General features: G+C 34.9%; 1 protein-coding gene across 1 annotated transcript in view; it reads left to right on the top strand.

Annotated features, from left to right (window-relative positions):
* LOC123314905 (lachesin-like) overlaps positions 1 to 25,251 on the top strand; it is a 488,081-nt gene that overhangs the window by 446,368 nt on the left and 16,462 nt on the right. The window contains exon 7 of the mRNA XM_044900355.1: positions 12,152 to 12,300. Within this exon, the coding sequence (XP_044756290.1) occupies positions 12,152 to 12,300 (149 nt within the window). The remainder of the gene's footprint in view (positions 1 to 12,151; positions 12,301 to 25,251) is intronic.

The raw sequence follows: 25,251 nt of genomic DNA on the forward strand, positions 1-25,251 counted from the left end.
GTTCGGGTGGAATTATCTTCAACATTTTTGTTTCCTCATTTAGCCTTTTAGCGATAACCCTTTCGACGATTTTTCCTAGTGCTGGTAGTAGACTGATTGGTCTATAATTTTGAGGAAATTTCCGTTCCTTTCCAGGCTTGTTGAAAACTATCATTTCTGCAGTTTTCCACCTAGTATTTGTTTCTCATCACTCCGTTTGTTATATTCGTCAATTTCATTATGATCTCTTTGATCTCTGTTGGTGAAGCCGGTTTTGGAATGATTTCGGTTTCCGGTGGTTCCATCATCAGTTTTTCGTTTGCCTCCACTTCTTCTTCTAGATCTTCATTGTCATCATCATTTCTGTAATTTATTCTGGCTTCTCTCTCAATTGACTCGGCGAGTGCTTCGGCTTTTTCAAATCTTGTATATACTATTCCGTTTGTTCCATGCAGTGGAGGTATAACTGTCCGTTCTCGTCGTAAGCGTTTTTGCATTTTCCAAGCCGAGTGATCTATTGTATTCATTTCCCGTAATCTCTGGTGCTATCTGTTATTACGAAATTCTGTTAAAGCATTTTTCAATATCTGACTATGCTTATTCAGTTTCTTCTGGTCTTTTTGTTGTTCTGTAGATTTTTCTGAGTCTTCTGTTCTTTTTTATGAGTTCCTTTATATCCCTTGGCGTATCTCCATGTGAATGTTTCGGAATTGGTTTCCTTATTTTCTTGGTGCTTTCTTCATAGGCTTATTTTATTTGATTTTCCAATTTTTCAACTGCTTCATCTAATTCATCCTGGGTGTTTATTTAAGGAATTTCCGTGATTTTCTCCTGAAGTAAATTCTTCTATTTCCCCCAGTCTGTGCGATCCTTAGTTTGTGCCTCTTCTTGGCTTCTAGGGCCATATCCCACTATGAATTCTATGGGATTGTGGTCTGAAGTTCCGTCTTCTATTGTATCAATGCTGATTTCTTCAGTGATGTCTTTCATTACGACAATTTCCAGTACATCGGGTAGTCCATTCACTCTTGGTATGTAGGTCCTATCACAACTGCATTCTCAGCATAAATCTTCAGTCTTCTCCCGTTGGTATTTTCCACCCTACTGTTCCATTCTTGCGATTTTCAGTTAAGATCACCAATTATGATTTTCGGGTGTCTTCCTCTAGTAGCATTTTCAGATTTCCTTCCAGCAAGTCCTTATCCGGTGATTTATAAGTTGAAATAATCTTTACTTGTCCTCGATTTGTATTCACAATAATCGATATTGATTCTTCTTCTTGACCATTGAATATTTGGTCGAAATGGTGATCGATATTCCTTCTCGCCAGTATAGCAACGCCATACTGTGCTGTTAGGTCTATCATTTCTGTAGATATCGTAATTGGGAAATGCTATCTGAACGTTGGGGTTAAGTCTTGTTTCTTGAGGAGCTATGACATCCGGTCTCTTCTCTTCAATCAGTTCTTCGAATTCTGGTCTGCGGGCTCTCAATCCTTCGACGTTCCAAGAGACGATTATGAGATTGTTCTTTATCGTCGTATGAGCCATTAATGTCCTTAATAATTTGCTGCATCTTCTTCTAAATCTCTTTCTCCAGATTCTGCATCATCGTGCTCAGGAGGTTTTCCGTGAACTTATCCAGTTCCTCAGTGATTCCAGAAATTCCTTTCCTGGTTTCGGCTTTCTTAACGGTTTTTGCCTTTTCCGTCGGAAGACCCTCTGCAGATATTCACCAGTGTGCATACCAGAACAGCATGCACTATAGAACAATCTCTCCCTAGGGGGATGGACAGGACAGATCTTGTTTGGTGTAGACTACTGTAGACCAAAGGTCTCTATCAGGAACAATTACCCTGCAGGGTTCGTAGAAGTAGCAGCTGGTGCCCGAGTGGTCTCCTTTATTAAGAAGGAATGCGTTGGCATCCTCCGCCATGTTGAGAGCCCTCGTGTGCCCCCTGAACAGTCCTCTATCAAGCCATTGTCTCTGTTCTCGAACTCTAAGAGCTGTGCGAGGAATGGTACTTCCAGTGGGGTGAGAAATCGTTAATCCATTTTGTCTCTCCAGGGCCTTTCGCACCACCAGTCAAACTACATCCGACAGGGCGCAGGGGCGGATTAGGAATTCGTTTTTTTTGGAGGGGGGCACAAAAATCAACGGTTTCATCCACGACTGTTTGATGATCATTTCTACATGGGAATGAGGTTTACACGAAACGCTACTCGAATAAGTTCTCTACAGTAGGGTGAATGTCCCATCAAAATCGGAAAATCGGAGTTATGTAAAGATAAACATAGGAAGAACCTGACAAACACTTTCACATTCATGATGTAAATTGTAATGATTAGGACCACAAAGATGATCATAGATCATAGCCCTCAAACGTTAGAAAGATAAAATTCTCTACGTTGTGAATCAAGTTGTACGTTCTTCACTGTAATCTTGATAAAAAAAATATACAGAGAATTCGCAAACATCCTTATTCGGATGAACCCATCATGAATTCTGCACTGACTGAAATAATAAAAGTCTGTAACAACTAAGCTCTGTCGTCATATTTTCAAAACAGTGACCTATTTTGATCTGAAAAAGATGTGCGAATATGCTTAATAACTCAGACTATTGATTAGGATATATATCATGTTTCAGAATTAGGATATAAATCTTGAAAAAAATAAAATATACTTGTCCCAAGTCATCCACCGATTTGGGAGGCTTGGGACACAAGTTTAAATCTATTGATTTCTCAACTCTCAAATGAAATAGGTGACTTCGAAAGGTGTAGAGTTTTGAAAAATTAGAATTTGTGATTATTAAGTTGAAGAACATCTTGAGGAGTTCAGAGACAGTCCTGCCCACTGAGTGAGCATGCAAGATGCCGATCAATGACCACTACTTCAACCACTTCAAAAAAAAATAATATAATATATATATTGAGTTTGTATTTTTTATTTTTTTTTGATCTGTACAAATGTTGAATTTTCAAACAATCAATCTCCAAATATTGTGCAATCTCACATTTCATTATTATAAACTTACCTGGCTGTAGGACTAATACTGTCGATGGCCATTTGGCCTTTTGGTCAATAAATTGCGTTTATTATTATTTTTTAAGTTGAAATTCGATAAGGTAATCAAATGATGAACCCCTATTACAGCGAAAGTAAATGTATTGAAACTCAAATGTAAAAAAACTAAATAAAACAAGGGAAATTTGATTTCTTCCATTTTTGGTGATTTCTTTCTGGAAATATCGTGAATAATAATATCCAGCAAAAAAACGTCATATTGCCTGCTGCCAATGCGCCGCTTATATCTATTCGGCATTGTCCCAAGTCACCCTATGAAACAACAAAATAAATTAATGAGATCCGTTTTGCCGTTTGATTTGTAAACAACCTTGTTTCATAACATCGAATATCCCACATATCCAGAAAAAAAATTACATATGCACAAAGTGGAACACATGTACAGGACACTAGAAAGTATAAGGGCCATAAAATACGCGCTTTTAGTCTCCTGAATTCGTTAATTTTTCCTGTCAATTCAAATGTTCTGGTCACGGCAAACTCAACAGGAATTAATTGTTGAACTAACCGAAAAGATGCTACACAATATTATAATTTTATCCCTTCAATTATAAATGGTAAGAAACAAAGAAATCTGCAAGGGGGTAATTGTCCCAAGTTACAGGGCTGTCCCAAGTCACCCGAATCTACCGGTAGTCTAAAGTTTGTCTTCCAAAAATTAATCAAGTATCTATCAAGGAGAATATGAAATGTTGAGGTGATAACATTAAGGTAGATCATCATCTTCCTTATTTTTAATCGTTCAAATATCTCGAATCCAAATCAATTTCCTGGAAACCGTTAGAGATAATACAATACTGTTTCCACAGTGTTTAGACAAGGAAAATAGATTTTTCGAGCAATATGTATGGAAAAAGTAACTATATAATAAAGAAAGTAAGGTCCCCATCTTTCGGAACGTATTGAAACGATGGTTATACAGATGGTAATATAACATCAATATCAATTTCATTTCCTTGGTATTTGAGATCAGTGAACAGTGCATTTATTGCTGCAACAAGATATTTTACGATTCAGCTCGAGACTGCCATTAACCAGACAATGTCCGACCTCTCGTACAGAAAATCTGTAAAACTGGGGCATTTCTTTATTAAGTTGAGATCTTTCGATATAATTCGACCCAGCGGAAACCTAAGTGAATTAAGAACGTAAGAATTCCTACCGCCTTTATTACGAGAATATCCGGAATATTTCCGTCGAACTAAATACGAAAGTCCTAACAAACTTTCGATTCAGATTCAGTGGGGCGTTTTCAATTCATACTGAGTGAACTCTCATCCGAATTAATTGAAAAATGCGAACACTAAATATAGCGTATATTCCATTGGGAAATTTTAGAATTTCCAACTAAGGGAGCCTATTAGGCTTTTCTCAGAAACTGGCCATATTTGATATCTCAAAATTGGGATTTCGATATTATTCTTTATTCTCTACTGAACTGAAATGTTTTCGCAATTTCACTACTTCCGGTTATAAAAATAATGACAATAATGTTTTTTGAGAAATTTTCATTTTTTTTTTATGATTTAGTTTTCCATTCTGAACATCATTCTGTTTGATCTACTTGATCAGACCAAATATCCAAATAAACGGAAAGGAATAGTCCAGACAAAATTCCAGCTGAGGTGCCGGGGCAGTGTGCAAAAGCCATCAACCCTTAACCGGTCCGGAGCATTTTGCGTCATAAATGGTCCAGTCATTATGACTACCTACTCTTTTTTGAAAGGAAACAAATTAGAATAATTCTTTGAAATTTCAATTTCATTTTCATAGAATAATGAATATACGTATACAATAAATGTAATTTACTCTGAAAAATAAACAAAACATATTGAAAACTCATTAAAATTCTGATCAAGGGCGAACATCTGATCGGCATTTTCATTATCAAATGAGAATTATGATAAGAAAGATCATTTAAATATTATGAGAAAATTTGTAGTGGCTGTGCCGTGGCAAGTTGTTCAAGAGTGAAGATAGATCCTTGGGGGTTTGAACTATACAGGGTGATTTTTTTAAGTGTTTCATTAGACGTAGGTATTCGAGGAAGGAATTGTAATACAGATTCAAGATTTTAGATTTGTGTTTTAGAGTACATGAACTTGAAAAATATTTTCAAGCGGAATCTACTTACCGGAAATGAATGTACCTTCGTTATTTCAAAGGCAACACGCTGTATATATATATTCATTTCTTCGTTCGTTCAATTCTACACTGATTTGATGTATGATATGCGCAATAAAACTATGATATCTCATTCTTTCAAATGGTATTCTTATAATTTTGTAATTTCAATCGGTTGCTCGTCAAAAACTATTTGGGGAATCCTATAGATTCCATGCCTTCAAAAAATCAGTATTTTCGCCGTTATTGAATGAAATTCGAATTTTACGACTAAAACCAGGTTTCGCACAGTCAGATTAATTTGTATGCTTGTATTTTTTGAAGTAGGCTGTATAAGGAACTGTCGTTCTTACTTGTTTTCACTACTATGCAAAACATGCAATAATAATCACACTAGAATGATTTATATCAAAAGTAGGTATGTTCTTTATTTGCGGCAAATGTAAGTCAATCTCGAAAAGGATAATTGGAAATTTAAAGAAAGAAATTTACATTTACGAACTTTAACCAAATCAAAGTTCAGGAAGTATCAAAACAATTTTGTTAAAGTTCTTAAAGTTTCTAATTATCCTTTTTGATATTTTGTTACATTTGCCCCAAATAAAGAACATACTTTTGATATATCATTCAAGTGTACCTAATTATTGATGCATGTTTTGCCTAGTGCTTCATCGGTGAAAAAAAATGCAAGTATATAAATGAATCTGACTGTGCGAAATCTGGCTGTAGTCGTGAAATTCGAATTTTATTCAATAACGGCAAAACCCCAGATTTTCTTCATTGGTTTCTTTGTCTATTACAACAATTTTGAATTTTATATTCAACTCGGCAAGAAATTCAAATTTTCAGTCAGCTTAGTATTGAATAAATGTAAAATTAATCAATGTTATTGGATGGAAACAGAAAGAAATGATTTTGAATAAAGATTCGATTGGTTCTTTCATGAAGCAATGAACTAACAATTTTTCTCATGAATACATATAATATTTAGAGATCAATCAAATGAATAAACGATTAGCTTCAGTTAAGTTGCGCCGAACATCGAAAATAGGTATAGCATTTCCGAAAAATCAGAATCCACAAGAATTTTATTAATAAAGTCCAAACAGATGAAATCATTATTGAACATTTTGATAATTTCAAATTTCCCTTTTTATATTACTATTACTAATTAATATTTGCAGTATTTGCTCTCCAAATTAAAGAAGGGGTAAACCGATTTTTTTCAACCAACCATCATCTTATAACTTTCGAAAAATACTGAAACTAATAATTTCGAAGAGTTAAAGTGGAACTGAAAACAAATAATCCAAGCAACCGCGAACCTGGTCAATTGTGCTCAACAACTTTAATCCAACGTTCTGCGCAGAGTTGGTTCACCAATAAACGTTTTAGTTATTTATATAATTTAGGAACAGTTCATTGTCTAGAAGCCCGGAGCTGTGTTGGACAGTGGTGCATGAAGCACCAAAAAGAGAGCTCCTATTAAACGGGAGGACACGTTGCTCTGTAAGCACTGTTAAATTCCTCTGCACGATATACAGGATTTGGAAATATTACCAAAATAGTCAATCATTACAAAAATAAACATGGTTTGTCAAAAATGTCTTATATAGAAGTTTTAGAGCTGTTAAAAATCTATATATCCGTGATAGATTGAATAATACAGGTCGCCCACAAAAATAGGCAGGTTATATTTTTTGAATGGGACACCTAATGTTATTTCAATAACGAAAGATTCCCAACCGATTCCAATCGTGACTAACGAAACATCATTCACTCGAATTAATTTCACGATTATCTGAGGTTACAGTTATGGAAACATCGAACTAGTGCTTGTCTTGTGTCAATAGCACAAATCAATATTCTCGAGCAATTTTTTCTTGATATCCGAGTGTAGTAGCGGTTGTTTTGATAATCGAGTGTTTGAGAGATTTTCAAACTCGAGTGGTTCCAACGCTACAAAAAATATTTACTCCAAAAACATGCTTTAGCCTGCAATGATTATTTTCACATGTTGTGAAACATAGGCTCGATTATCTCATCTTAGAAGCTATCAAATTATGAAGACAATTTTCTATTATCACCATCCACTTTTCTCTAGAATCCGAAAAAATTTATCCTGATGTTATTTTCTCTTCGACATATAGTAAAACCACTTTGTCGTCTTAAATTCTAAAATTCTTGTCAATTTCAAAGAAGATAAAGCTTATCTTTCATCTTTGAAGAAACTTAAGGATATAAGGAATACCATTGAAAAGATTTGAGCACCCTATGGCCCCATCGAAAGTTATAAGCCTCGCAAATTGTTCGAGGAAGTAATAAGATATCGAACAACTATCGTATGAATAAGGCATAACACATCGATTCACGTATTGTATTGCTGGCAAATACAAGGAAGTCGTATGATTTGGCTTTGTCCAACACATCGAAATTCCTATATCGACATAAAAAAATCAGATATTCGTTTGAAAAAGTTCAGTCTTCAATGGTTTTGTAAGGTTGAGTTATAATTGAATTTATTTAGCACATACTTCGAATTTCAGAACCTTTTCATTCCTAGGTAGGGAAAATACTTCCCTAAAATGTCTCAAAAAAAATTATTTTAGGTCAATACCGTCAGAATGTTAGAGAGAATTGATCTGTTCACAATCTTACGTGAAACGTGTTTCGAATTCATGTTAAATATTATCAATTAACTTCATGCCAAAGTGCAGGTTCGTGCTAGTTAAACATTTCAACTCCTTTGACCATTCGTTTTTTTAGTGTGTTCAATTTTAGGGAAATATTCAAATTGCTACAGAAGCGTGAGCCCATTTGTAGTTTCACTGTGGGGTAATTTCGGCTGAATTGCAATCTCGGCTTACACATTGAACAATCAGGTTATTAGCCTATTTTAAGTTTTCTTTTAATTAACCACGAACATGTTAGAAATTATGAGGAAATTTCAGTTTGCTGCATTACACTGCACTCAAATTTCTGCAAACAATACTGCAACTTCCCTTTCAAACTCCATTATCCTGAGAGCACCCTGCTAATTTTTCATGACCTCCATGCAGCAATGGAAGTGATGCACTCCAAAAAATATGAGCGTAGGATCCAACTCGAACTTATAACTGGTTTATATCATTTAGTAGAGAATTATCTCTGCATAACGAAGTTTGAAAACCTTTCAAAGATGTATATCGTTTTCGAATCTTCGGACATAACAGAGGCATGACGGGGGTGTTGGAAATCTAATCAATTCACCAATTCATTTGCGATAGAGGTATGAGTTAACTGTGTCTTTCATTTTTCAAATTATATGAAATATTTCTTGCAGGGGAATATAACCATCGAAACAAATGCAGCTTATCGTTTAGTGCATGATCAAGTTAAGTAGAAAATAATGTATAATTATAAAATTGATAGGATTTTGTACCCACTTCTCTGAACTCATTTCAGTTTCGAAGGTATCCCGCACGAATGGGATAATTTCAGTATTTTCTTCAAAGACAATAATTCTTGATCGTACAAGGAATAGTCAAAAAATAAAACAATAAAAAAACAAAAATCGCTTCAAACTAGGAACAAATCCTTTCCCTGTGTTCTAATATTCATTTCTGAAATGGTCTACCAGTTTGACCTATATAAAAAAAAAATTGTAGTGATTGTTCAGCTTTTTATACGGGGTGTGTCTTTCACTTGTACAAATATTTTTACAGTAGAGGTCAGATGAAACAATTTTTCCCTTGCCATTTTTTCTGAATAGGCTCGGTCTGAAAAATACAGGTTGTTGAAAACCCATAAATTTTTTCTTATTTTTTAGTTCTATCTCACAAACGGTTTTATCGAATGAAATGAATTTCAGAATATAGCTTTTATTTGTTTGATGAATCTTTTTGCGACACAAGATTTCACCCACGTCCTCCAGTTTTCTCATTATGACCATTACGTACCATAAAAATACCAAAAATTCCTGAACCCAACTCTTGAAACTGAGTTGGACGCTACCTAATGAATATTTGAACTTTTTGTAAAATAAAAGCATTCCTCATATTTTCTCGTATAATGCGCCGTTTTCGAGTAATTTGTAATGTTCAAAAATTGAAAAGTATCAGTGAAATTTAAAAAATTGAGTACATTGGCTGAATACAACTCTTTTTGAAGAAATCCACAGATGTGTAGTGTCATAGATTTAGCTAGATATTCTGAAGGTAATTTTGTTTTTTCAGGGGTTGCAGGTGGCACAGCTCATTATGCAAACTCAAAATGGCTATATCTTTTTATCAGAGCCGAATCGGAAAAAATGGTATAGGAAAACAGTGTTTTTTTCGACCTCAAAAATTCACTGTTTAAATATTTGTACGAGTCAAAGAACCATCCCCCGTATAGGTCAAACTGGTAGACAATTTCAGAAAATTATATTAGAACACAGGGAAAAGATTTGTTCCTTGTTTGAGGCGATTTTTTTTCCTATTCCTTATAAGATCTAGAAAAATATTGTCTCTGCGGAAATTACTGAAATTACCCCACTGATGCGGGATACTTGAATGAGTTCAGAGAAGTGGGTAAAAAAATCATATCAATTATCATACATTATTTCCAACTCAACTTGATCATACACTTAACGGTAAGGTGGGTTTGTTTCATTTCTTAAATTGTCTACCGGTTTGACTTATATAAAAAAAAACTTGTTGTGATTGTTCACCATTTTATATAGGTCAAACTGGTTGACAATTTAAGAAAAGAATATTAGAATGCAGAAATTGTTTCATCGAAAGAACTGTAAATTTCTAAGTTTGCTGAGCATCTGTTGAATGCAAAGCACTTATTCAACGAAAACTTCGAAATTTTACATATAAAAAATAAAAGCCTAAAAATAAATCTTTTAGAAAGTTTCTAAATCAATAAATCTAAATTATCGCCGGACTTACTCAACGACCAGAATGACCTTATCAACTCCCCATTACTGAATTTATTTTGAATATTTGTGTGCAGCTTGTAGTTTAGTCGCTAACATGAAATAAAAAAAAACAAAAATACAAAACTTGAATGTAATAAAATATTTTTTTTGTGATCTAAGGGTAGAGGATAGTTTTCCAACTGATAAAAGAAAAGATTGCATTTTCTATATAATTTAAAGGCCTATCCTTCCATTGGTACCTGCTCCGATTGGTAATTGCTCTGAACGTTTCCGGAAATTACCATCACTAGCTCTAATCCGTAGGGAGCAGTCCGGAAGACTTGCTCAGATAGGAGACTTGAACAACCTCAATTATTTCATCAAAACAGTTCGGGCAGTAAAAGGATTGAACGTGATTTTGTTGTTAGGAAGTAAGAAATTGAATAATTTTTGTTTGTTACATTGTCTGAAAAGTCCAATAGAAGCGTAGTGTTATTCAGTTTTATTGCCTTCATTGATAAATAGTGTTCTACAAACAATAAGCCTTTTTAATGATAGTTGTAAAACTCTCCAGAAAACATCTGTTGAATAGACTAAAAGGAAGAGTGGGAGACTTCATCAATTCTATGATCGGGAGACATAATCAGTGGTCCAAGTTTCCCATACTGAGTTAAGATAAAAGTTTACTTCTTAAAAAATTGAATAATAGAAATAAATATAAAAAAAATATACAAAGGTTCAAAAAAGTAAAAAACATCTCGAAAATAAGTGAGAGTGACTCTGAAATAGAAAATATGTATTTCATCTGCTGATACATCTGATGATGTAAACCGTGACATAGAAAATCGTTGATCATTGGAAATTGTTTTTTGTCAATGTTTTTCCTGATATACAAACTTATGGTTAAGTCTCTCTCGCTCCCTGTTCAACTTTCCAATGGGTAAGGGTGACATGAGCCAATTTTTGGTTCCTATAAAAAGAATTGCTGTATTCAAATTGTTCATCTCACCATCACTCTACTATATTCTATATCTCATCTATATTCTATCGTAACTTATTTGGGCATGATATCTTCACGCAAAAAAAAGATTGAACTTAAGTGGCTTCAGAGTGGGTTCAACTCTCCCGGACTCCCCATACTTGCCCCAAAAATGCTCCGAATGGTCTGAAAACTATATCATTACAAACTCTACATTTTTAGGAGAAGAGTTGTTATATATTTCGTTCGGTACCAAATATTTCAGTTTTCCTTCACCCACCAAGATGCTATTGTGATAGCGAAACACGTGTCGTGGATTGAAAAACCATTTTTTTGTATAATCTGTTTTAAGCTCAATTATGGATTTTCATCGAGTAACGACCACATCAATCCAATATTCATTTCATGTTAGCTATATATTTAGGTTATTCTGGATTTATAAATTGAAGCTGATCCCATTTCATCTAATAATCTAATTGAAAAAACGCCCTTGTCATTTATTTATACATATAAACTACAAAGGAGGGGTCGCTTGTGGTGCCCAGTTAGGTTGCCAGTATCACCACATACATTTCATCAATTATAAATTTATAAATAACTTTATTTGTGCTGAATAATATAAGGGAGAAATTGAAACAAGTGCTCGCCTTCTATTTGTTATTATTAATTTTATAGAGTGACTGTCGAATAATTCCAAATACCTACCTGTTTTTCTGAACCGCAGAGACTGAATTTCCGCAGGAATTTAAATTCCACTCAAGAGATAAAACGCTAAAATTCAAATTCCGGTCTCGAACAAGAACAAAATTAAATAGAGTGAACGAATAAATGAAGGTGGATCGGAATGAAAAAAATACAATCACCTTATACGAATTCGGTACCTCATGTTCCTCTTATAAAGTAGAACATCGAACGTTCGGTCTGAAAGCGCTGTGTCGCCGTGTTAAATCCTCGCAAAAAGAAAGGTGAGCCCGTAATTGCTAGGGGATTCAGATAGACCGCAACTTTGTAATGTAAAAGACCGAAAAAATCGCTTTGATCTGCAATCGGCAAGCCATTAAACCTGTGATTGATGTGGTTCATTTTCTGTTGCAGAAGCAAATACACGATAAGGGAGGAGCGCAGCGGATACAAGGTGTTTATGTGGCTGGTCATCAGGTCTTTTTCCCCATCCGATATTGGAACTTACAACTGCGTATCCACAAATTCCCTGGGAAGGGTGGAGGGTACGCTGCGGCTTTACGGTAAGTTTTACCCCTTGAGGATAGCTTTTAGGATTTCCTAAAAGTGACCGCTCGGGATTACATCGAATATCCGTTGTAATACTCGATGAAATACTTAATATTTTCCCCATATTGTGTTCAGGTAATCAATTAGTTAAAACGTTGCATTGATGGTAATTGGTTCACAATAAAATGGCTCGTATTTTTTGTAGTGAAAACTCAATTTCATTATCGGATCAATCTTCCTCGATTTTAGGTGCAACGTTGATTTTGCGTTGCGTGTTTTGTGCTTGTATTTTGATAATGTCCTAGCGGCACTTCCTAGGGATCGGGTTAGAATTATTCTTTCGTAAATTAACATTACACTGATAGATAGATAGATAGATAGATAGATAGATAGATAGATAATCTTCTTTATTTCAAATTTTACATAAACTACATAAGAAATGAAATGACGTCAACAAAAAACCAATTTAAATTCCCCCATTTAAGTAATCCCCTAAGCTATAAGGTTCTAGCGTAATCAACATTCCTTTTACATCCTTTTTAAATCTAGAAAGACTTTTACAGGATTTGATATGGTTAGGTAATTTATTGAAAACTTTGATACACATGTAATATGGACCTTTTTCACTCAAAGTTAACCTATGGTGTGGATATAGCAGGTCTTCAGTTCTGGTATTATAATTATGTCTTTCTCCATTATCAAACTTCTCTCTATTCTTGAACACAAATAACAAACATTCATAAATATATAATGCATATACAGTCATTATGTCTAAATTCCTAAATTTGCTTCTGCAAGATTCTCTGAAGCTCATTTTACATATGGTCCTTATAATTCTCTTTTGTGCTACAAAGACTGACTGGATCTTAGAATTCCCCCCCCAAAAAATAATACCAAATCTCATAACTGATTCACAATTTGCGTGATATAAGATTTTAATAGTATCAGTATTCATATATTTAGATACTATTTTTATTCCAAAGCCAACACTGGACAGTTTCAAACTTTCAAACAAACTTTATTTATGTGTATATCCCATTTTAAGAACTCGTCAATCTGTAATCCCAGAAACTTAGTACATGCCACAGGTTTAACAGAATTATTTTGGAGAGTAATAGAGTTGCTAGTAGAAACTTGTATTTGTTGAGTACGAAACAACATTACATTCGTTTTTGATTGGTTTATTGCTAATTTATTCATGGAAAACCACTTACTAGCTTCCGAAAAACATTGCTGTGTTTTTTCAATTATTTCTGTTGAGTTGGTGCCTGGAATTAATATGTTGGTGTCATCAACATAGTTTGTGATGAAGAAATTATTTAATGTTAATGGGAGATCATTAATATAAATTATGAACAGAATCGGTCCTGCGATGCTGCCCTGTGCGATACCAGTTTCTACAAATTGTATATTGGATTTAGCTCCATTAACAATAACTTGTTGCTGCCTATTAGATAAGTAGGAACGAATCCATTCGTTGGCGTTTCCTCTTACTCCGTAACTCTTCAGTTTCGATAGCAAAATATCATGATTCACACAGTCGTAAGCTTTGGTAAGATCAATAAAAAGTCCCAAAGCCAAATTTTTGTTTTCTAAATACTCCAATATTGCCGTTATAAACTGAAAAATGGCAGAATTAGTAGATCTACCTTGCAAATAGCCATGTTGGAACTGGGAGAAAAGGTTTTGCTGATGGGTTACTTTAAATCGGATGGATCTTTGCCATTTTTGGATGTTTTTGTTATTAGGGACAGAGACATATAAAATTTCCAATCAGCATGTCACTCCCTTCGCTCCCCTTTTTTCTACAGTTTTTTATGCTCATCGAGTTTGTCGGCATTCTCTTTGAAATTCACCAGGACCAGATGATCGTTTTATTGGGCAGCCCGCCGGCTTCTTTGATTTGAGATTGTTCAGACAACCCCTTTGATGTTTCCAAATTGATTGTCCATTCCCCAATCGGGATATTTTTTCCGAGAGGAGGAAAATTATTATAGAATCTTTCATTTCTATTTCCATTCTATAAGCCCGTTTGCAACAGCCGAGAATTCTCTACAAAATTCTCGCAAGAAAACGGCAGAGATTATTTTGTATGCAACTGAACAGAGAATTCTACCGAAAGTGCGTATGCAACGGTAGGTATATAATTCACGGCGCATGAATTTTCGAGTAAATTCTCTAGAGAATTCTCGGCTGTTGCAAACGGGCAAAGATTATAGAGTTAGCCTACCTACCTAACCTAACTCTATAATCTTTGGCAAACGGGCTTTAGAAACAAGTAGTCGAATCCGAAACCACCAGGAACACGTAGCTACAGGGGGTGCAAAGAGTGCTGGACTTTTTCAGCATTGGAAAATCAACATTTATTTAATTAATGCATGCGGAAGATTTATAAATACCTATGAAAAATATCAGAACGGTCATAATTATTTATCAGTAAGTACATATTTCTCGTAAAGACGATGAACGAAAATTTTACTGTAGAAAATAACCAATTAGTCAGTTTATTTTTCTTTGAAATCGGCACGCAGTAAAAATTGGACCCTTTTAGGGTTTATGAGTTTATTATCGGTTTCAAGATGATTTTTTTTATTATTGCGCTATGAGGACGTCTACGTCCAAGAGCATGAATGACTGCTACCAGTCCGATTTCAAGTATATATTTATTATTTTCCTTTATCCATCCGCTTTGCCGCCCTGGGTTCTGCCATCTGTGATCAAAGATTATAAAGTTAGGTTAGGTTAACTCTATAATCTTTGCTGTGATTTTTGTATTTCTCATCGGTTTATAACACTCACCCTATATTTTCGGTTTTTTGTATCATTCTCCTCAGGCAATTTCGATAGTGAAGTTCAAATTATTGTCAAAGATTCCAAATCATCTTGCCTTCGACTCTGACAAGTTGCTGTGATACTGAGCTAGTTGCTCGAGTAAGAAATCTAAAAAAATGTTCCTCTTCTGACCTTTCGGACTCTCTCCACCAAGAAATAGTTTCATATGTAGGCACACATTCAGAGACAAAATTTATACAGACGTTTCCGATAGGGTTACGGACAGTCACAATCGTACAAGTCCGTTAGTGTAAAACGTCCGTCAAAATGTCCGCCAAAATGTCCGTCAAAATCTTGAATTTAATTCAGTATTTTTCTCAAGAAAATTTGAGATGGATAATAAAAATTTACGGAAGATCTTTCAAAAAAATTTCCATTCCTTAAAAAAACAAAACTTGATTCTCCAATGTACGAAGGGTCGATTCAGCATTGTATTTGTTTCAAGTTACAAACATAAAAAAATGGTTAGCAGCGTTTTCCTCCCTGACCAAATATTTCAGAAATCCAAATTTTGGGGATTACGAAGGCGTAGAAGGGCCACATAATATTTCAAAAATATTTTCCCCTAAATTCCGACTTTGAAGTCGAAATTTAGTTAAATTCTGAGTTCAAAGTCGGAATTTAACAAAATTCCGAGTTCAAAGTCAGAATTTTGTTAAATTCCGAGTTCAAAGTCGGAAGACTGATTTATCCAGAATAACCTCTTTTTGAGAATTTCTCCCCAACCACTATATTTTTGTTCATAAGGGTCTTTTTCTGGCGGACACTATGTATTTGTGTGATATGCACTGTAGTCGAATTCAATTTGGGTTACTACATCCCAGATTACCTGACCCTAAGTCAAATGACGGTTTGATTTTGATAGAAATGTTTCTAGTTTTCTTGCTATTTCATTTAGGCTCCCCGCTCCCCCTTTCTTTTTTTTACTTATTCCCGAAAAATGAACAGATATTCCAAATATGCCGCAGTATCACACCTGTATAATCATTATATATCGCCCCAGTGTAGTACCTACCATTTGATTTCAATAAATTATTTGATACCATCAAAAAATTTCTGGAACAAATATGACTAATTCGAAAAACAAACCAGAAGGCCTTAATTCTTGACTGCACCACTTCACGAAAAGTAAGTTGTCAATTTCCTTCCTCGTTCCAATTGAATAAGAAAAGCATTCTACTTGTCACTCCATCAACGCAGAGTAACAACTGTTGGGGTGTCAAGCCTTTATATGGGTTTGGGCCTTTCATGGACTATTAGTTATATATGATTGATGATGTTTAGACAGAGTGTGATGGATTCAATTCATGCGGTGGTGTATTTTCGATTCGTCATCCGTTATTGATTAGAAAACCAAACGTGACGACGATATCAATCAAAACTTTGCAGTCTCGTAACATTACTTCGTAGCTTTCAGCGCAGATTTCTCATTTCTCCACTTTCTTATGACGTTTCAGAAACTTCATCTTGCGATTCTCGACCTAGAGATATCTGCAGGATGTTCAAATTATATCGATCAAACAATAACACCACAACTGTGTTTATAAGTTTTATAGTTGAAAGATGATGACTTCGCCAAGAAAGCGTTCAGTCTAAAAAATATGCTGAAGGTCATGTAAATAAGAACACCTAGTAATAATTGAAATGAGTTGATATTTTTTCTTATACATGGTGTCTATTCTTGAATGAGTAAATAAGTGTAATTTTCAAATTACATAGTAAAAGTGTAATTTTTGTTAAGTTCAGTACTATTCTTCTTTTTCCTCAACAATTCTTCATCCACTCCTGGACGTAGGCCTCCTTCAAATGTCTCCACTCCGATGCCATCCATTTCTCGCCTCAGTCCCAATATCGTCTATCCATTTCCGTCGCGCTCTTCCACCACTGCTTTCTGTTCAGTACTACATGAAAATAACTCTTTTGCATAAACTTAAACCATCATATTTATGTAATAAAAAATGAACGAGGGTCCGAAATTTGTTCGTAAGCTAAAACACATCTTTGATTCAGAAGAACTTAAGGACAGGGGCGCATTCAACGGGGGGTACTGAGGGTAATTGACCCCCCCTAGCTCCTCCCCCTCAGAAAAGAGTTATACCCACTATATCTAGGTGAACTAAAACTTTCCAAGTACTCCCCCATACTCAGACTCTGGATGCGCCACTGTGAAGACTTAAATAAAACACGTTTTCCAATAATGCAATACTAAAAATAAGATCTGTATAATAACGAAAATTCTGAACATATAGAAAATTCAGAACCGGAAGAAATCTAAAGCTAGGACAGATTTAAAGTTGGAGAGAACCCTCCAGAGAAAATTCGATACAAATAACTCTGAAATCTTTTTTATATAGGTACTGTCGACAACTAATTTGCCCAAAAATATGTATTTTAATTGATATTTTAATGAAAAAATTCTATTAGAAATGTGAAAAGATTTTTCAAATATTTTCACGAGCGGATGCGTTCATTTCCTGAATGTTTTGAACGTAGGGTTATTCTTTGAAATTTGTTCACTACCACATAAAATACACTATTTTGAATAAATTGAAACCAATATTGCATATGTTATAAAAAAATGAGAATTAATAGACTTCAATCGAAAGATTGGTTTACAAAAATTTTTTTAATTTTTCTCGTTTTGAACGATATTTTCCCAACGAACAATTTATTTTTTATTTTGCCTTAACGTTTTTTGCAAGTTTCTCATGCTTCCGTCAATATTGTCAAAGTAATAGAATGTATACAACATTCAATTAACCAAATAAATGTTAATCTGACACGGTATGTGCAATGATCGTTTTTTTCGCTATTCTGACCACTGAAATATACTCAAAATGGAAAGCGCACAGCAATAGATACGAGCAAGCCGAGAGAGATAGTCAATAGAGTGTCGGGCCTTTTTGTCTGCCAGGGCCGTAGTGAGAGTGTCGAACTCTTGAACTTCTATTCCGATTTTTTTATATGGTACATATTTTTCAATGATAACGATTTTATTACCTTTTTATTCTATTGTCAACTCCATTCTTGTACTCAATTGAGTACAAGAATAATCTTTATTCCATTTTATCATTCTTCACAATAACACCATTGTTTCCTCCACAAATATTCTTTCAGAAAAATATCAATGCACAAAAAGAACTCACGAAAAGTGACATATTTTTTTTAATTTCGTATGTGCATCCATTTCTCTCTCAGATTATCACCATCAAATCGGTATAAATAGCAAAGGTCATGAGAATACATATATTCGAGGCTGTTTTCTCGTTAACATTTTTCTCATGGTTGGATGGAAGGAACCAGACTATCACAATGCCATAAAATGATTATGCCTCGCAATTACTGATATCCCATTCCACCATATCAACAAAAGAACATGCCAAAATTACGAGAGCTCATCACACCAGCATATTCACTAATTACATAAGATAACGAATAGAAAATAATGCCTCGAATTTTAATAAAATATTATATTTTATGAACAAAAAAACAAGGAAAGCGGTATTAGTTCCTTTTCTCTGTTAGACGGTTTTGAGTGCTGTGGCGAAAACTGAATAGCTGCATCACAAAACTGGACCCTTTTCTCATCGATTGAGGGAATTGTAATCTGAAAATGAAAATCGACATTCCACCAAACTTGAGGAAGATTTTTTATCAGATTACTGACCTCCAATAAGTCAGTGCGTCAGATTATTAGGATAATGTTATTCGCCGATTATTCCTCCATAGCGGTAACAGCTGAGACGTTGGAGGTTGGAGGAATTACAATGTCTATGTGAGCTCATCATACAGGGTTTTGTTGAATGGTGTCACACAAATAGAATTAAGATAAATGTCAATCAAACGGAGTGCATTCGTTTTAGTCTATCTAGCTCTGGGGGTAACCCATTTGTTGTTCGGTATAGGGATACAGTTATCACATCCAATGACACTGTTAAATTTCTGGGTATACACATTGATAGATACCTGAAATGGCACTTCGGTCACTTCAGTCACCTGTCTTACAACACTCTGCTCTGGGGTAATTCTTCAGATGTTAATAGAGTGTTTGTTATTCAGAAGCGAGTAATTCTTTTAATGTTCCGTTGTCATCCGCGGTCCTCTTGCAAACCACTCTTTAAAGATAATAGTATTCTCACATTGGCATCTTTATTTATGCTTAAATGCCTTGTATAAGTGAAGGAGAGTGAGGAAAGTATTATAAAGCTTTCTAGTTTTCATTCACACAACACCAAAAAAAGAATGAACTATATTTCCCGATACATAAAACTACTAAGTTTGAGATGTCTCCGCTGTATCAGAGTATTAAAATTTTTAATCATCTTCCTCGATGCATTCAGAGTCTTCCTAAGAATAAATTCAAGAAGATAGTTCGAAATTTTGTATTGAAGGAATGTTTCTACAGCGTTAGGTTAGGTTAGGTTAGGTTGGAGTCTTCCTAAGAATAAATTCAAGAAGATAGTTCGAAATTTTGTATTGAAGGAATGTTTCTACAGCGTTAGGGATTATTATAACTATAATTTCGGTGTTTTTGATTATATATATTCATTATATTATTGTGACTTGTCCTATACATGTAATAACATGTCTCACAGGATGAATAAATATAATATTATTATTATTATTATTATAGGTAACTGAAAATTCGATGTATGTTATTTTTTTATCTAAGCTTATCAGTCCCTTCAGGACTCGATTCACACTTGCATGAATTAATACAGCACTTTTTCACCATTTTTATGAACATAATGATAATTATTTTATTCGTGACAATAGTACGGTACTGTAAGCCGTTTCCATAGTAATGAAATCAGTTATTGAAGCAGAGGAATTGATTGGCTGAAATTTATTCACAAGGATAGATGATCCTCCTAAGAAACCCATCTCTCTCAGCTTGAATCTATTTATTACTGGACGCTTTCCATTTTGATTATAGTTCAGTGATTCTGACAGGCAGTCCTAGAAAAGTCCTCCTTTATACATGTATAAGTCCAATTTTTGGTAGAGGTACTCTACAGGGTCCAAGGTATCTCCCCTTAGATTAATCTCACACTCTGGAGTAAATACCGAATTTTCCTCTTGGCCTACTATGAAAGACCGAAATTCAGCAATCGATTTGTGACAGTTGTGTAGGCAATCCGATAATACGATAGCAGTGGACGCACCACCAAAAACTCATCATTTTCAAGTGATCTGTGCGTTAGTAATGATGCGAAAATGTGGACGCTTACCTCAATGCCAATTCCCGCAGCGCAACTCATTTAGAGAGAGGTGAACGAATTCGATAAACTGGGAACATCCTACTGACCCGAAATGGCCGAAATCCATGCTGATGTGTAACATTGAGTAGTTTTCGAGATAATCGCGTTCGTTCTGCAACATTTTTTTTTTCAAATACTTTAGACTCAGTACAGAGTATCTTCTATAGAGATGAAGAGATGGATCTATTGATCAAATATGTGATATGAAGTACTCACCTATGAGAAGATCGATTGCTTTGATTACCCTAGAAGAAATCAACCCAGGGCATTCATTCATTGCTGTATCCCGTTACCGAGAATAAATCTACAAAAAGACTCAAAAACGAAACTATCGGTGCGATCAAACTTATAATTTCTTAGGGCTACTTGCGACTGTGTGCCCTCCTGTGACTGAAGAGACCCAACCGTGACCTACAGATCCTTCCAAACTCCGGGCATGGATGGTCACCAACCAGATCTTTCTCGTGTATTCTTCTCGAGTCTCCATTATAACAGTAGAACAAAGACCTCCACTGTGGCCTGTCAAACGCAAGTTGTTCCCAGTTATGAATGGCATTAACTGATTTTAGGGATTGATGCAGTACTTACATCCTTAAACCGCCTATACTGGTCTCCTGGTTTCCGAGCTCCCTCTGTGAATTCGCCATACAGAGCTATTTTGGGTAGTCCTGTGTCTTGCTTTTTCAGAATGTGGCCGCTCCATCTTACAGTGACTCTATCAAACACAGTGGCAACAATTGGAAATTTAGCAAGAATATGGCGGCTTAGAAGCACAGATTTCAATTATATGATCTCTAATTCGGAATGTGGATTGGCTCATGTCACGTCACGTGACCAAATCCGCCATATTCTTGCTAAAACGATGAAAAACGAGACCACAGTTGTCGCCACTGTCTCGTTAGAGTCACTGTACTCTATCTGAGTCGGGCCCTCGGTACTTGAGTCTCAATTGTTATGCAGCTCGCGCGCTGCAATACTTCCGCAGTTGAAACATTGTGGAACTATCTGATGTGCATTATTTGTCTTAGATGACATTGTTGCGTTTATTTAAGCTGTTTAATATGTCGCCTGTAGGGCGTCCAGCTTTCGCTTCCGTTAAGAAGCGTTGGAGGACCACATCTTTGTAAACAGCTGTCTTGGTCTTCAGAATGAGGTCGCGATTTTGAAACACTTTGTCCTTCAGCTTCCAGAATGCCTGTGATGCCGAATTGATACAGTTGTGTATTTCCGTGTCCAGGTTATGTTAGAACATAGACCACCGTTATTTTTCGAAGAACTAATGACCAATGCAACCTCAGTCGGCACTACAGCGCACTACCAAAAGTAATTGCTTTCAGAAAAATATTTTTTTTATTTTTTTTTGACGAATAAAATAATTTCTGACATTTCGAGGTGACCAACTGATTGAATTGAATCACAATGAAAACCCCATATAAATTAGTGGTTTCTGACGTAAGATATTCATTTTCCCTTTTTGAAGCGAATACTAAATCGGTGTAGATCCCACTTAAATTTTGTATGTACATTTGGTAAGTATGTGAATAGGTTGTAAGGTATATTCCTATACCGCTAGGTGATGAGGGTGTCCCCTTTTCAGACAAATTGCTACCCCTTCCCTGAAGAGTGTCACTATTCAGAATTTTTTATGGAAAAACGTTTTTCTATGATGATTTGAACAAACTTTGGAAGAGTTTTACTCCACCACCTGTTGAATAATGTCGTCTTTAAATGTCGAAATGAAAAATACATTTCATTTTTTATTAAATAACATTAATCTTGTAAATGTCTAGTCACTCATAAAATTAAAAGTTGTTATATAATATTGACGAATATCCTGCAGTGTAGAGTTTAACTTGTTCGAAAATTTGAACTGATGTAAGTTAATGTTGAAAAGCTGCAGAACACGGTATGCTACGAGGTAATTGCTACATCGTCCGTCGTTCCATTTGTTTTATTCTGCATTAACTACTGCAGCGGTAATATTATCGCTGAAGAGCCATTTTATGAGCTACTCCTACATTGAATACAAAGTAGTCTGGGTGATCTCATTTCCGAAGCAGCAATAGAATATCGAGCGATTTGTTAATAGGAAATCTAAATTCTTAACTGATGCTAAGAGTTTGCTTTCCGCTTAGACTAGTAAATTAAAACGCAGTTAAAACTGAAAAAACCTAAACTTATAATGCCTTCCAAGTAATCACCTCCACAATTCATAAAAAAATCTTGTCCCAAATTTGAGATATGACGTCATCGATAATTATTAGTTATTCCTTTAAATTGAATTCCTTATTTTTTTAAATATTCTTAGAACAATTCAAGAATGGAATATCGCAAGCTATTTATTTATCATTTTTAACGAAGAAGTTATGGCTTTCAAATCGCCGAATTTGGAAATTTTATGATAAATATTTTTTTTGAAAATGAGTCTTGTCAATCATCAGTGACTGTTAGTGGATTTCACGATATGATAACAAAATTCTATCTACATAAATTGGATTATACTAACAGCGCCATCATATGCCACCTGACATACCTACAGCCCATAAAACAGTTCAATTACTAGCCATTTCTTGGTTGTGTACCTACTCTATCGTATCGGTGATCTGAATTACTAGATTTTTCGATAATTATGATATAATATTTGTTCGTGACATCTACCAAGTATCGGTAAAGAATTATATAAGGCCCACTGTGATCATTTATAAAAACCCCGTACATCGACAAGTAACTACGTTTGTGCTATGGAGGCCATTCCGATGTGTGTTATTCCGTAAATAAAACTATTTTATGTAATACTTGTAATACTTTATAATTCAATGAAAAATCTAACAGCTTGGAAGATTCGAAACTGTGTTCCCGACTTAATTAAAATCTTGTGTTAATTTTTGGACACTCTTGAAAAAGTATAATATCTCATAAAAGTCAATCATTCATTCAATGAGCGATTTTTAGCGTGTTACCGGTTATGTTACAAGCGGTATCTTGCGGTTTCCCCCCACTCTTCCGCGGGAAGAATGATTTGAATAACCAGTATGAATCGCAAAAATAAGATTGGTTATGTAAAATGATTGATCGTACCCACATGTCAAAACAAAAATAACCTCAACTCAGTACTCAGTTGAGACTGTTTCTCTTATATTATGAAATGGAATCGCAACAAGTTTACTTCATCATGGATACTATTTCCGATATTACGATCGAATGTATTCTAAAATAACTAATAGTAGATTGAATACTATAAGCCCTCATTTTGAGATACGAAAAGAATATTACAGACCATCCATTCCTAATGAACACTGGATACAATACGTTTCTGCTTAAAAGGGGAAACCTTCGTGAAATTCTGAATATTTTGGTTCTGAACGATAGATATTTGAAAAATTTATTCATACTTATGTACAATGGTATTCGCACAAGTAATGTGGAAAAAAGAACTCTTCAGCACATGCATTATAATATGAACATTTTCCGGGCCGTTCTGTTATACTGGTGAAACTTGGTATAAGCTCGGAACTATTTCTGGAATGGTGTTCAAGAAAACTGCGATGGGTTCTATAGCAGCTGATGTTTTTTCTACCAAGAATTAGGTTCTACACTGGCGGAGATCAATATTCTTCTCTTTGATGAACGAGTGGTATATTTTTGTGGCCAACATCCAGTTCCTCCAAGAAAGCATTGGTCGCATTCTGCTGGTTCATGGTTTATTTCTTTCCACATTCCGTAAAGTCCATGGACTCGTTCTCAAAAGTATATTACGGCAGGAATAGAACTATACAGAATAGCACTTTGAACACATGATAATAAATGAAAAATGCGATTTTTTTCTCGATAACGTTTTTCATTCAATAGTGTCATACATTTGACAAATAAACAATCCCTTGTCACCGCTTATAACTCTGATCGCGAGCTGGGTTATTTGCGGTAAATACTGATGACGTAGGATATGACGTCATATCACTTCCCCTCCATAACCGGTTTCACGCTAAAATACAACGGTAACTTCAGATGACATAACCACAAGGAACCGGTAACACGCTAAAAATCGACTAATATTTGTAAACCACGTTCGATTTGGTCACCAACATTCAAAAAGAAAATTGAATTTTTCTCAGTGATGGAGGTATATAGTAGATGCATAAATAAATTGGAACGTTATCAATATGTTATTGTTATGTTATGAAAATGTTATTGCTATTTCATGGTGGTCCTACAGGCGAAGGAGGGGGGGAAGGGGGTAATTACCCTTCCCACAAGAGCATTACAACCAATTCAATTGTTTGAATTTCATGTAGGAATAAAGTGAGAAAAAATTATAATAAATATATAATAATCAAATGAAAAGGAGAGATTCCTTGTACGATTGTGAGAAAAAAGTCCTATGAATATGGAACTGCAAATGCTTCGTATTCAAGATACCTGCAAAGTGTTACTTGAATTTTCAATCTGAAATTTAAATTGTTCATTCGATTACTACACCCCCCTCCCCCCAGAAATAACTAATGGTGTATGAGGTCATCTAGGCCATTGCTTCTATTGTAGCCAAAAGCCATTAGATTCGGAAATACAGGGTGATTTATATATTGAATTTTCGATATCCATAACTTGAGGAAGATTAGTCCAATTTTGATGGCCTTCGAAATGGCACAGGCCATCAGCAGATTATCAATACAGAACTCAAAATATTGAGATTTATTTTTTTTATTTCGAAATCTATATTTTCTGGATCAGTTGAAGAATTTTTGTTTCCAGAATTGAAAAAAATATGTTCTTTTTCAATCAAATTCAATTTTCACATCGCATGACTCACTCGTTCCAAAAGAGGAACGAAAGAACGAAATCATATTTCAGATTCATTTTTGCGGGAAAACAGTC

The sequence above is a fragment of the Coccinella septempunctata genome, chromosome 6 (assembly GCF_907165205.1).
Source record: "Coccinella septempunctata chromosome 6, icCocSept1.1, whole genome shotgun sequence".
Taxonomy (NCBI): domain Eukaryota; kingdom Metazoa; phylum Arthropoda; class Insecta; order Coleoptera; family Coccinellidae; genus Coccinella; species Coccinella septempunctata.